This window comes from Babylonia areolata, chromosome 13, assembly GCF_041734735.1.
Source record: "Babylonia areolata isolate BAREFJ2019XMU chromosome 13, ASM4173473v1, whole genome shotgun sequence".
NCBI lineage: Eukaryota > Metazoa > Mollusca > Gastropoda > Neogastropoda > Buccinidae > Babylonia > Babylonia areolata.
In genome coordinates this window covers 22210037-22224348 of record NC_134888.1, presented here as the reverse complement: position 1 = coordinate 22224348, position 14312 = coordinate 22210037, and the positions used below count along the sequence as shown (strand labels likewise).

The 14312-nt window shown below is 42.3% G+C and overlaps 1 protein-coding gene across 3 annotated transcripts in view; it reads right to left on the bottom strand.

Annotated features, from left to right (window-relative positions):
- Positions 1-13422, bottom strand: part of LOC143289146 (uncharacterized) — a 13872-nt gene extending 450 nt beyond the window's left edge. Inside the window, exons 1-5 of one of the 3 annotated variants that reach the window (XM_076598035.1) lie at positions 12262-13422; positions 10136-10568; positions 8719-8755; positions 8198-8293; positions 1-2802 (exon numbers count right to left, since the gene is read on the bottom strand). The exon at positions 1-2802 is cut by the window's left edge and continues 450 nt beyond it. In XM_076598035.1, coding sequence (XP_076454150.1) covers positions 2414-2802; positions 8198-8293; positions 8719-8755; positions 10136-10568; positions 12262-12275 — 969 coding nt within the window. In that variant the 5' untranslated portion in view covers positions 12276-13422 and the 3' untranslated portion in view covers positions 1-2413. Of the gene's footprint in view, positions 2803-8197; positions 8294-8718; positions 8756-10135; positions 10569-11102; positions 11184-11542; positions 11874-12261 lie in introns of those variants that run through there. The other 2 variants (XM_076598034.1, XM_076598036.1) reach the window with 2 other exon arrangements.
- Positions 13423-14312: the final 890 nt, after the last annotated feature.

Here is a 14312-nt window from a genome sequence, read left to right as displayed (position 1 = left end):
GATTACTAACTGGAAAAGAACTTATTTCAATAATCCAGTCAGGCCAACTAAAACAGCGTAGCCCAGTAGTGAATGATTGAATGAGAAAACATGAACACTGAAAATTGAAATGGAAACTTTGCCATACTAAATGATGAAAAGTCTAATCAATGCACACTACATATAGCTGTCACCCACACCTAGTCAGTGCATGAAAATATCCACTTCACTTCAGCGGAATGTGATGCAATCTCAATGAAACATCCTACTCACTAAAACAGAAAATTAATATGTAATCAATGTATTTCTGACGTTACCAATTTCTGAAGACAATGAGAGGCTAATTAGAAATATCTTTGAAGTCGTAAAATTAGAAGAAAAAAATGTGTACACACATAAAAAGCAAATCAAATAAAAAATTTTTAAAAAGCCATGCAGATACTTCAAAATGCAAGGTTTCAATGGTTAAAAAATATAGATTTCTTATCTTAGACATGGTAAACCAAATTTAAATATTGTCAAAAGAACTGACCGATTATTCTGCAATCAGTACATACAGTCATGTAAACAAATTTCTGATCCAGTACTGGAGATAAATTTTTATTCGTTATGGCTTTGTGCCAATAATCTTATATATATATATATATATATATATATATATATATATATATATATATATATATATATATATAAATGTGATACTCCTTTCTCCCCCAATCTTTTTTTTCCGCAGTAATCTTTAAAAATATATATATGATCCTACTGGTATTTATTTTTATCTCCCCCCACTCAACAAGTCTAAAGAATGGTCTCTACAACTCTGAAAACATGTCAGGGTCAATGTGTCGCCTAAATCTTAGGACATGAGTGACAACAACAACAACAACAACAATCTGCCTCTGAAAATGTAGCAAAGGCTGACATTTTCTTCTCTTTTTTTAGCCTGTGCTCACAATAGTGTCCCATGATGTAACAGTGAATATAAATATCAACACTGCAAGTACACCATCCACCACATCATATGAAACTGGGTAAGTTCAGTTTTACTTTCAGTTTCTTCCGGAGATATTGCTGCCTTTGGACATGTACATACGAGTGAACGTGGGAGTTGCAGCCCACGAACAAAGAAGAAGAAGAAGAAGAAAGGTTTCCAAGAACTGACCCTACACACTTCCTTTTTCAGCAGAGAGATTGTTCGTTTATTTATTTATAGTCTGTTCATCTAAGATGATGATATTAGACTGAAAATAAATGATATTATTATTATTACTATTATTTGGATTATTATCATTTCTATCATAATGATGATTGTTATTATTAATTAGAAATCGACATTTCTGTATATTCGAATGAAAAGGGGAGCGGTGGAGGTGGGAGGGAGGGGGGCAAGGGGTAGGGGACTAAGGAAGGAAAAGAGAGAGAGAGAGAGAGAGAGAGAGAGAGAGAGAACAGAATGTGGAAAAGATAGAGAACAAAATGTAAAATGGAGAGGGATTGAACCCAAAGAACGGGGATATTTTCCACTGACCTAGAATGGATCAGTGTTGACCAGCCATAAAAAAAAAATACCCCGGGGGGTCAAATCCAGGCGAGTGGTGTTCATTTGAGGCTGTTACATCGAAACGAAAGAAAACAGCTAAATGGACAGACGGACAACAAAAAGTACAGAATGAATAAAGCTAAGCTGTCATGAAACCGAGTAGGTTCTTTCTCTCTGTCTATCGGTCTCTGTCTGTCTGTCTCTCTCTCTCTCTCTCTCTCTCTCTCTCTCTCTCTCTCTCTCTCTCTCTCACTTCTGACCAAATAACTGCACCGGTTCATTGGCACTAATGTCGATGCCACCATACTGGGTTCGTGTGTTTCAATGTCCGTAGTCGTCATCAGAGAGCAACTTTATGAAAAGCACTTGAAATTAAATTTTCTTATGTTGATTTCACACACACGCGCGCGCGCGCACACACACACACACACACACACACACACACACACACACACACACACACAGAGTGACAGAGAAAGAGAGAGAGAGAGAGTAAATAAAGGAAGGAAAGTAAATCAAGGAAGGAAGTAAGGAAGGAAATTTTTTTTTTAGCTTTATTTCCTGATGGAAACAATGCTCTTTTTTTTTTTATCCGGCCCGCGAAAGAAACGGAGGCGGAGGGGGTGTGGAAGAAAAAAAGCAACAGAGAGAAAAGAAAAGAAAAGAATAAGAGGAAAGAGGAAAGAAAAAACAAAACATAAGAGAGTAAGTGAAAGATATATGTAAGGAGGGGGGAAGGGTGGAAGAGAGGCAGAGTCAGAGACAGAGAGAAACAGACAGACAAAGACACACATGAATGCACATACGTTGTTCGCATGCGCACTGACAATGACAGCAGTTCATCAATTGTCTATTTCCATCATTGTCATCACCATGATCATGATCTCTTTCAGCTCAGAGCTTATGCACCCCGAACATCAACTCTCTTTCTTTGTCAACGTACGAATGATTGGAGACCCTCAAAACAACCCTGTCCCCGCTCTCAAACAAAAACACCCCTCCTACGAAACTGGCGTCGCAGCTTTGCATTTCAACGTCACAGGGGAATACAGAGTTCTCCAGCAGAAGCGTGTGGCCACCGTTTCGTACGCGGTAAACGTACTGGGTGAGGATGACAGGCTGGAGGCGAAAAGTGAACGGGACCAGCGAGTGAACGTTGAAATGTCCGGGCTGCTGGATTGTGACGCAGTCTTCCTGGAACAGCAGCGACGCGGATGTTCCATCGTCTGTCGGTGCCTCCCGCTTGGACAGTGTCAGCGGTACAGTGTGGGTGCCGTTCCATTCTTTTGACAAAAAAAAAGGGGGGAGGGAGGGAGGGAGGGTGAAGAGAAAGAAGAACAGCAAGGAATGGCAGAAGAAAGAAAGAACAAATACGTGGAAGAAAGAATCGAATCGAAGAAAATAAAAATAGAAAAGAATCAGAAAAAGAACAGAAAAGAAGAGAAAGGTTGGTTGGTTAATTTTACGTAGAGTTTGTTCGCACAAATCATTTCATTCATATAATGTAATATGTCTTACTTGAAGAAAAAAATCATGTAAGGCCTTTCTGTTCAGCATGCACAACCATGTACAATTTGAGTGTCCCCTATCCGGAACATCTCGAGCACAACAGCACGGTACACAAATGCCCCCTCACTAACAAATTTCAATGACTCTCATCAGACATAGATTCATACATCCATAGATTCCTTTCGGTACTGTTTTCTTCTTTTTCTTTTTCTTCTTCTTCGTTCGTGGGCTGCAATACCCACGTTCACTCGTTTGTTCACGAGTGAGCTTTTACGTGTATGACCGGTTTTACCCCGCCATATAGGCAGCCATACTCCGTTTTTTTTGGGGGGTGCATGCTGTGTATGTTCTTGTTTCCATAACCCACCGAACGCTGACATGCATTACAGGATCTTTAACGTGCATATTTGATCTCTTGCGTGCGTATACACACGAAGGGGGTTCAGGCACTAAGCAAGTCTGCACATCTGTGCCCACACCCTTTACCCACCAGGCACCGTTACCGAGATTCGAACCCGGGACCCTCAGATGGAAAGTCCAACGCTTTAACCACTTGGCTATTGCGCCTGTCTGTGCTGTTTTCATTGTCTATGCTTATCTTCTTACAGCTTCATCTCACTCAGTACGGCCAGTCCTCTCTCTTCTCCTCTACACAGACCCCTCGGATGTCCAGTGGGTGTCTGAATGACCCAACCTTTAGCTTCCGTCGTCAGAATTGTGGTATTCTTTGTCAACATTCACCTCTTCAGTATAAGAGCCTTCCGCTTGCAATATTTTGATGATGGTAATTGGGGTGAAACGCTGTTAGCGTCGTCTCTTTCGCCGTTCGTATGGAGAGAGTTATGACAACCTAATTACAGGGGAATGAACGTAGAAATGTCCGGACTGTTGAACGGTGGAACAGCACCGAACGCGGTTCGTCTGTCATTGTTGACTGATAACAGGAAATCGTCATACTATGAAATTATGGAATTTTATCTTCAGCTTCCTTTAACCTTTCTTCTGAATGACAGATCATCAAACTATGAATTCTATCTTCAGCTTCCTTTAACCTTTCTTATGAATGACAGAACGTCAAACTTTGAAAGTATGGAATTCTATCTTCAGATTCCTTTAACCTTTCTTATGAATGACAGAACGTCAAACTATGAAAGTATGGAATTCTATCTTCAGATTCCTTTAACCTTTGTCTTGAAATGAAGTTCACATTGTACACGTATAGTGACATGATCTGATAAACACTTTTTCATGCAGAACAATACACCAAAGGGCTTTCTCTTTCAACACACAAAACACCCAGTACTTGTCGATATCATAACAAAGGAAAATGTCAGCTGTCATCCGGACAGTCGTGGTCACAAGATCGTGAAGACGACAGTACTATCACAGAGTTTTCTTCTCGGCAAAATGAAAGACACCCAGGGATACAAGTTTTCTACTTGGATTTGAAGGAAAGCTTTCTTTCATTAGTCTTGATCATCTTTTCTGCAGTAGAATGAGCAATAATGTGCAGTTCAATAACTAAACTTTACACCGCAGAACGGTGTGGCCATAATCCATTACCATCACTGGTTTTCACACAAATAATTTTGCTTTTCTCCAAGTTTTTCTTTAACTTTTTTTCCGGTGGCAAACACCACTTCTTATTAGCATATTCCTGCCACGAATGATATGGTCCGTGTCGTAACGAGCAAATTATGCAATAGAATTATACTCTTTGTTGTGTGTTTGTTGGTTTTGTTTTCATGTTCACACAAAATTAGACAAATCAAACATGTCATTCAAGGAGGTGTGGCGTAGCCTTCTTAGGCTGGCCATGGTGGATGCTACATGCACACAAACGATGTTTTCTCACGGTATTAGCCTCATGTGATGCTCTGTATCTGAAACAATTAACAAAGAAATGGTGCTGGGCTTTTGTTCGTTTTCTGTCTGTTTGTTTTAATTTCCAAGCTTTTATGGGAAATTCTGAGCTCGAAATGTCCAGTCATCTGTCAATCTCTTAGTTTTTGCCCCCACCCCCATCCCATCCCACCCCCTTAATTTTCCTTTAGTTTTTCTTGTTTGTCGTGTCATCCTTTCTGCTTGTCTTAACTCACTCAGTACGGCCAGTCCTCTCTTCTCCTCTACACAGACCCCTCGGATGTCCAGTGGGTGTCTGAATGACCCAACCTTTAGCTTCCGTCGTCAGAATTGTGGTATTCTTTGTCAACATTCACCTCTTCAGTATAAGAGCCTTCCGCTTGCAATATTTTGATGATGGTAATTGGGGTGAAACGCTGTTAGCGTCGTCTCTTTCGCCGTTCGTATGGAGAGAGTTATGACAACCTAATTACAGGGGAATGAACGTAGAAATGTCCGGACTGTTGAACGGTGGAACAGCACCGAACGCGGTTCGTCTGTCATTGTTGACTGATAACAGGAAATCGTCATACTATGAAATTATGGAATTTTATCTTCAGCTTCCTTTAACCTTTCTTCTGAATGACAGATCATCAAACGATGAAATTCCGGAATTCTATCTTCAGCTTCCTTTAACCTTTCTTATGAATGACAGAACGTCAAACTATGAAAGTATGGAATTCTATCTTCAGATTCCTTTAACCTTTCTTATGAATGACAGAACGTCAAACTATGAAATTATGGAATTCTATCTTCAGCTTCCTTTTAACCTTTGTCTTGAAATGAAGTTCACATTGTACACGTATAGTGACATGATCTGATAAACATTTTTTCATGCATAACAATACACCAAAGGGCTTTCTCTTTCAACACTGAAAACAAACCAAGGCCATATATACCGGCACGGACATTTTCTTGATAATGATAATAATAATAATAATAATGGGCAATTATGTAGCGCGTTTCTGCAGAAATACTGCTCAAATCAGTCGCTTTACATTTCGTTCCTCACTCCCCGCCTCTCCGGTCATCAATACCCCTCTCCACCCGCACTTCCTCCCCCCCCACACACACACCTCACCCCCACCCCCATCCCCCACACACGGAAGCACGTGTCAGAATACACTCACGCAACTGAACAGTTTGGAAACCACCCACCCACCCACCCTCCCACCCATGACGCTCTCCCGAGAAAACACATCCCTGCAACACGCACTCAGGCTCGCACACACACACACACACACACACACACACACACACACACACACACAAATGCACGGACACTCACCACTGAGCACCCCGCCACACACACACACACACACACACACACACACACACACACACACACACACACACACACACGGCAAACAGCCTCTCCACAATGACAAAGCATGCACCTAAAACCAGATCACACATATTTCTCTTCCCTGCTTCACCATCTTTCGTGGCGCACCGCAAGCAGTGGGATCAGTCCATCTTTCGACAAAACTGTTTCACGCACATTGTGTGTGTGTGTGTGTGTGTGTGTGTGTGTGTGTGTGTGTGTGTGTGTGTGTGTGTGTGTGTGTGTGTGTGTGTGTGTGTTCTGTGTGAACATTAACATTTCCATAGGCACTTTTCTCGCAATAAAATCAGTCGCGCGGTATTCAATTTAGTTTTCTTGCTCGTTCACACACACACACACACACACACACACACACACACACACACACACACACACACACACACACACACATCTCTCTCTTTTTCACCGTGAAGCTGTTGACGTCGGTACGTCTAAAAATAGACCAGTGGGTTTTACCCGTTGTATGGGGCTCTGTTAGGGTTGGAAAAGTTTGGTAGAAATGGATCAATGTTTTACGGTTTTACTCAAGCTTGGGTTTGGCTCTCAAGGCCTGAAAAGGTTTATGTGAAGGTTTATGCGAAGGTCAGGAATCTGCTCCCATCTCCCCACAAACCCACCCACCCACACCCACGCATATACGTTGTAGCGTATATGGATCAGTACGCAGGCTTTGACATCTCCTTGAAACTGAAACTCCATCCGCTTCAAATTGATGTCTGTGTCGGTGTGAGTATTATTTTTGTTGTTGTTGTTTATGCTGTTGTTGTTGCTATTTATGTTGTGTGCCTGCGTGCACGTGTGTGTGTGTGTGTGTGTGTGTGTGTGTGTGTGTGTGTGTGTGTGTGAGCACGCGGGCATTCATAATTTCTCTCTCCCGTCCACTACCACTTTTCACGAGTCAAGCAGACCCACACTGATTAAAATAAATCTTCATACCCGACTGAATTTGATATGACGTTATACTATCATATTGATTTGGTATAGTTATTCATACCGCATTATTTTGATATGATTACACTTCCACATTGATTTGGTATAGTTATTCATGCCACATTAATCTGATATAAGTATACGTACCACAATAATTTGATACTAATGATATATACCACACATATTTGATAGAATTGAGCGTGCATAATATAATTAATATAATTACATGCAACACATTTATTTGGTGTGATTATTCGTGATGCAGTTATACGTACAACACATTGATTTGATATAATTATACCTCCAACACATTGATTTTATAGAACAATGCATACAGCATACTGATTTAATAGAATAATGCATTCAAAACATTGATTTGATAGAATTGTACGTACAACACATTGGTTTGATAAAATTCTACGGACTACATCATTTGATAGAATTATACATACAATACATTGATTTGATAGAAGTATAGGTACAACACATTAATTTGATAGATTTTTACGTACTATTTGTATTTGTATTTCTTTTTATCACAACAGATTTCTCTGTGTGAAATTCGGGCTGCTCTCCCCAGGGAGAGCGCGTCGCTACACTACAGCGCCACCCTTTTTTTTCTTTCTTTTTTTTTTTCCTGCGTGCAGTTTTATTTGTTTTTCCCATCGAAGCGGATTTTTCTACAGAATTTTGCCAGGAACAACCCTTTTGTTGCCGTGGGTTCTTTTACGTGCGCTGCACACGGGACCTCGGTTTATCGTCTCATCCGAATGACTAGCGTCCAGACCACCACTCAAGGTCTAGTGGAGGGGGAGAAAATATCAGCGGCTGAGCCGTGATTCGAACCAGCGCGCTCAGATTCTCACGCTTCCTAGGCGGACGCGTTACCTCTAGGCCATCACTCCATTGATTTAATAGAATTATACATATCACACCGATTTGATAGAAATATACGGAGCACATTGACCTGGTATGATTATGATTATACATACCCTCGGGTTCTCTCACTGGGTCCAGCTCAAGCTGAAGATGGTGGTTGACGAACTCCGCCGTCTCCTCATCAGTGTCATTTGGCAGCGTCAGATTACCTGGGGTCAGTGGAATCACTACTTTGTTACATGACTGTTTTATACTGCCTGGGATTTGGTAAAAAAAAAAACCACAAAAAAAAACACCCTTGTGTGTGTGTGTGTGTGTGTGTGTGTGTGTGTGTGTGTGTGTGTGTGTGTGTGTGTTCTTTCCTGCCTGCAGTTTCTTATGTTTTCCTATCGAAGTGGATTTTTTTTTTTTACAGAATCTTGCCAGAGACAATCTTTTTGTTGCCGTGGGTTATTTACGTGCGCTACGCGCATGCCGCACACGCGACCTCGGTTTATCGTCACATCCGAATGACTAGCGTCCAGACCACCACTCAAGGCCTAGTGGAGGGACGGAGGGAGGGGGGGGGGGGGCAGATACTGGCGATTCTGCGGGGTTTCAGACCAGTGAATCACTGAGTGTGTCTCTAACTCACCTGAAGCTCTGTCATGTGCGTAGTGTATCCGCAGAAACTGAAAACACACACAAACACACATACACACACACACACACACACACACACACACACACACACACACACACACACACACACACACACAACCACACACACACATACATACATGCACACACACACACACACACACACACACAACCACACACACACACACACACACACACACACACACACACACACACAACCACACACACACACAAACACACACACACACACACACACACACACACACACACACACACACACACACACACACACACACAACCACACACACACACACACACACACACACACACACACACACACACACACACACAGCATGTGCAGATTAACATAACGGGGTATCTACACGGAAGGAGGAAGAAGGAAAGTCCCAGTTTGTTCTTTCGGCTGTGGCACGGTATGAACTGTTTCTATTAATAGTGTAATGTTTGTGGATCCTCTCTCTCTCTCTCTCTCTCTCTCTCTCTCTCTCTTTCAGTGCATGTGCGTGTATAATGTGCCAGTGTCTGCGAATGCATATGTTCGATTGTCAGTATGACTTCGTGTGTGTGTGTGTGTGTGTGTGTGTGTGTGTGATACGTTTGCGTGTGTGTGTGTGTGTGTGTGTGTGTGTGTGTGTGTGTGTGTGTGTGTGTGTGTGTGTGTGTGTGATAACGAGGAGAGAGAGAGGGGTGTGGGTTAGAACTGAGAAGAAGAAGAGGAAGAACCAACCACAACAACCACCATTGACTAACAACATTAACACCACCATCAACAACACCAACAACCACCACTACCAACAACCAACAACACCAACCATCACCAACACCAACACCAACAACAACTAACAACCAACAACCACACAGCAACCACAACATAACACCAACAACCAACATCCAACAACCACATAACAACAACTACCAACCACCACCAACAACAACAACCAACCACCAACAACCACATAACAACTACAACATAACACCAACAACCAACAACAACAACCAACATCAAACAACCACATAACAACAACCACCACCACCACCAACAACCAACCACCAACAACCACATAACAACAACATAACACCAACAACCAAAATCCACCAACAACCACACAACAACCACCACCAACAACAACATAACACCAACAACCAACACCAACAACCAACAACACCAACCACCACCAACAACAACAACCAACAACAACAACCAACATCCAACAACCACATAACAACAACAACATAACACCAACAACCACACAACAACCACGACCAACAACAACATAACACCAACAACCAACACCAACAACACCAACCACCACCAACAACAACAACCAGCAACAACAACCATCCACCAACAACCACCCACAACCACCCACAGCCACACTTTCTGCACTGACCATGTTGCCCAGGAGGGTGGTAAGGTCGTCGTGTGGCTTAGCACAGCACAGCATCCCCTCCCCTTCCTCCCCCTTCTTCTGCACCACCTGAAAACGGTTCTGGCGGACCTCAATTTCCGTCAGGTACAGTTCTAAGCACGGAAGACAGAAGGACGAATCCTCCAACAAGGCTGCCCGTGGGGCCTCTGTGGTGGCTGGGTGGTTTTCAGGGAGCGCTGGTTCGAGCCCAGCCAGCTTCACGCAGACTACGACCAGAAGGATGAACAGGATTAAGTCCAGGACTGTGAAGACCGCCGCGAAGACTGCCGTCACGTATCTGTGACGTTTGCATTGTGAGCGTTCGGAAGGGCCTTCGATGAAGAAGTCAGAAGGCCCGCGCGGCGACGTCAGTTCGTCATCAGCGGCGCTGCTCATCGTTTCGTTTTTAGGTAGGCTGTTCGGGAGGAGTTGAAAGACAATGCTTGAGATTTTTTTTTTAACACACACACACACACACACACACACACACACACACACACACACACAAAACAAAAACAACCAACATCCAACAACCACATAACAACAACCACCACCACTGGTGGTGTCCGTCCAACAGTTTTACCTGACTTTTTACTCACTGGTTGCTATTCAACCAGCCTGTGAAGCTTTCACTTCTGTACCCTTGCCTGAAGAAGCTGTTTTTACAGCGAAAATTTCCTGCTTGTTAAGAATACAAGTTTTAAGACATGAGCAGCCTACTGTTGTTTATATAATTTTTACACACACACACACACACACACACACACACACACACACATATATATATATATGTATGTGTGTGTGTGTGTGTGTGTGTGTGTGTGTGTGTGTGTGTGTGTGTGTGTGTATAAACACACACACAGAAAAAACATAATCATGTATATATTACGTATTAATGAGGTATAGATATACAATGCCATGTGTATATTCATATCATCAAAGCGCTCACCTTACGCTCAGAAAAAATTAAGATGCCTTTTTTTCTGAACCACCAGTTCAGCTGAGCGCCTTACTTGTGCGGCGGTAGAATGGGTTTTTTGTTTTTTGTTTTGTTTTGTTTTTTTGAGGGGGGTGGGGGGGTGGGTTGTTGTTCTTGATGTAATTGTTGTTTGGTTGGCTATTTTGGTGTTGTTGTGGGTGGTGGTGATGGTTTGTTGTTGTTTTTTTTGTCTTTTTTTTGGTTTTTTTTTAGATATCTTGTGATAAGACATGTGCTTTTGTGCTTCCTGGGTCTCTTTTGGCTCTCGGTCCCGCCCCCTTTTTGAAGCGATCCAGTCATTCCATTGGCGGAACTACGACAGCCAATGGCTGCTGTGACCTCTGTGCATACTAATATTAACCCGCCTGTTGCTGTGCTGCAACACTAAACTTAGCTCGCTGATCACTGACCTGCTTGAAGTGGTTGTTTCAGTCATTCCCTGGTTTCAGTCGCAAAATGAAAGCAACTTTCGTTTCCGTGTGAGTAACAGGAAGTTGAAAGTTGGCTAGTTGTTGAGGGTGAAACAAAAAAACAGGGCTGAAGTATCCTTCAGGGGAAATCTAGCACGAAAACTACTGAACTTGAGGTGTCGGAACCACCCGGGCCATTGAGTCATTGATATTGGACTAAGTGTGTGTGTGTGTGTGTGTGTGTGTGTGTGTGTGTGTGTGTGTGTGTGTGTGTGTGTGTGTGTATGTGTGTGTGACAGTGTGTGTGTGTGTTTGTGTGTGTGTGTGTGTGTGTGTGTGTGTGTGTGTGTGTGTGTGTGTGCACTCGCGCGCGTGCGTGCGTGCGTGCGTGCGTGTGTGTGTCACAGTGTGTGTGTGCGTGCGCGCGCGCGCTGTTTCTAACGCCTGCTCGCTTCCTCTAACTTGCACGTAAGAGAACCCACGGCAACAAAAGGGATGTCCTCGGGGAGAGCAACCCGAATCTGTAATTACAGATAAAATCTGTTATGACAGTACGAATAAATAAAATACAAATACAAAGCATAAACCACCACCACCCACCATCATCATCATCGTCATCATCATCATCATCATCATCATCATCGATCATTATCATCAACTTCGTTTTCTTCTCGGTCTCAGTTGTCATGTACAGCTAAAGTAGATAAAGAACAGCTTACTCCTTAAGCTCCATGTCACTGATGGTGCGAAGTAATATCCGATGTGCTGTTCAGAGTATCAAGCTGTCAATGGTGTTTTGGGGTTGTTTTTTTCTTATTTTTCTTTTCTTCAAGATGTCTTCACGCAATGGACTGGTCACTCAAATTTCCGATCACAATGAATCCTTCAGCAGCCTGCATTTGCGAATGCAGACTGACCACACGGGGCGGGTGACACTCACTGTGTGTAGTATACTCGCTGTAAACAGCGTCACTAAGGTGTCCGTCGAGTCCACAAACCCGGCTAAACGCCTGCCCAGTCTGTGCAAGTTCCAGTTACTAGACAGTTCATTCCATGCACACTGTTCACAAGGTACGAGCCAACTGGAAACCGGCAAAGCCTCCCCTCACTTCCAGTTCACAAATACGATGGTTTTGTTTTTGGTGGTTTTACCAAGAACTTGAAGTAAAACTTCACAGGTTCACAGAAACTTTAGTTTCGTTATGGAACAAAACGCACTGAAGAGACTTGAAGAATCTTCTCCAAAAGAACTAATCCTGATTAAGGCTCAGTCAGTAGGTTTATACATACATTACTTATGGAACAAATTGTAGTGAAGAGACTTGTAGAATCTTTTTTCAAAAGAACCAGTCCTGATGAAGGCTCAGTCAACAGCTTTGCACATAATAATATATTACATCAGCCGTGAATATACTGCAACGCATTATGAGTAGGCCTCCACTAACGAGCAGCTGATGCACATCAAGTCTTGTGGTGATTACATGTTAGACCTATGTTACACGGCATGGACACTTGCTTACAAAGTGTATCTATCATGTGACTGTCCTTTTTTTTCTGTTTCCTTCGTGAGAACAATAACTTGAACGTACAGAAAAACGTTCAACGTTGAACGTGGATCAGTCTCGGCGTATGCAGACTAAAGCCAGATACAGAACTGACTACATAACAGTTTCGTGCCAGTGCCTGCTGGCTGCAATCAATTTTCGTCCACATTTCACGGAAAAACCTACTTCCTCGGGAGAAACCACTAAAAATAGAACCAGGCAATAAATTTACTTCATTCGTTTTCCTGAAAACAGCAAAGTTACAGTATCAGTAACCACAGTGTTAGCTGGAGTTTAGTCAAGGACTGTGTTTTCGAGAGTTCCGCTTGAGATTATTATTATTCGTTCATGCAATAATTTATTCACATTTCTGTTTTACATTAACGTTGTTCTTTCTGGAAAACCCTGGCCCAAGGTTTTCTTCAACCATATCAGTCGTTTCTCGCAAATGCGGATTTCCGTCGATCTTGTCAGGTCAGTTCTTTAAATAGTATCGGATTTTCCCAAATTTTGTGTTGCACATGGTCATTCGCATAAACATTAACATTTCCTTCTTCTCATTTGAATGGTGAATGACAAAGAAATGACGAAAACAAAATGCACGCAGTGGCACGTCATACTCGGAAAATTATCGTACAGCAGAAGAATAGGAGGATATAAGTATCGTTGTTTGCATCTTATTTCAAAAGAGCGATCCAGTACATACTAGTAGATATCTGTTCAGTCGCTTTTGTGCACGTCACCGTGAAAAAAGAAATAATCATTCTCGAGAGAAATCAGGTAAAAGGTTTGAATCTATCTTAAATGATGAAAACAGTAGTCATGTTTTATGGTTATGGTTGTGATTATCATCATCGTCATAATGTGATCACTATGTTCTTCTTTTCTCTTTTAATTTCTTAGTGTACATTTTTCCTTTGCTTTCACTCTCTCTCTCTCTCTCTCTCTCTCTCTCTCTCTCTCTCTCTCTCTCTCTCTATTTAGTGTTGTAAATGTCAAATTACCAGTTCATGTATCCATGGCTATAATATGCATGCTGTACTGATATAATGATTCCCCCTTTGTTTATGTTACTGTTTCCCCTTCGAGGGCTGCATGAAAAAAAGCATTATTTTGCTTATGTATTACCCTCAGAAAATAAAATTTATTCAGTTCTCTGTGTGTGTGTGTGTGTGTGTGTGTGTGTGTGTGTGTGTGTGTGTGTGTGTGTGTGTGTGTGTGTGTGT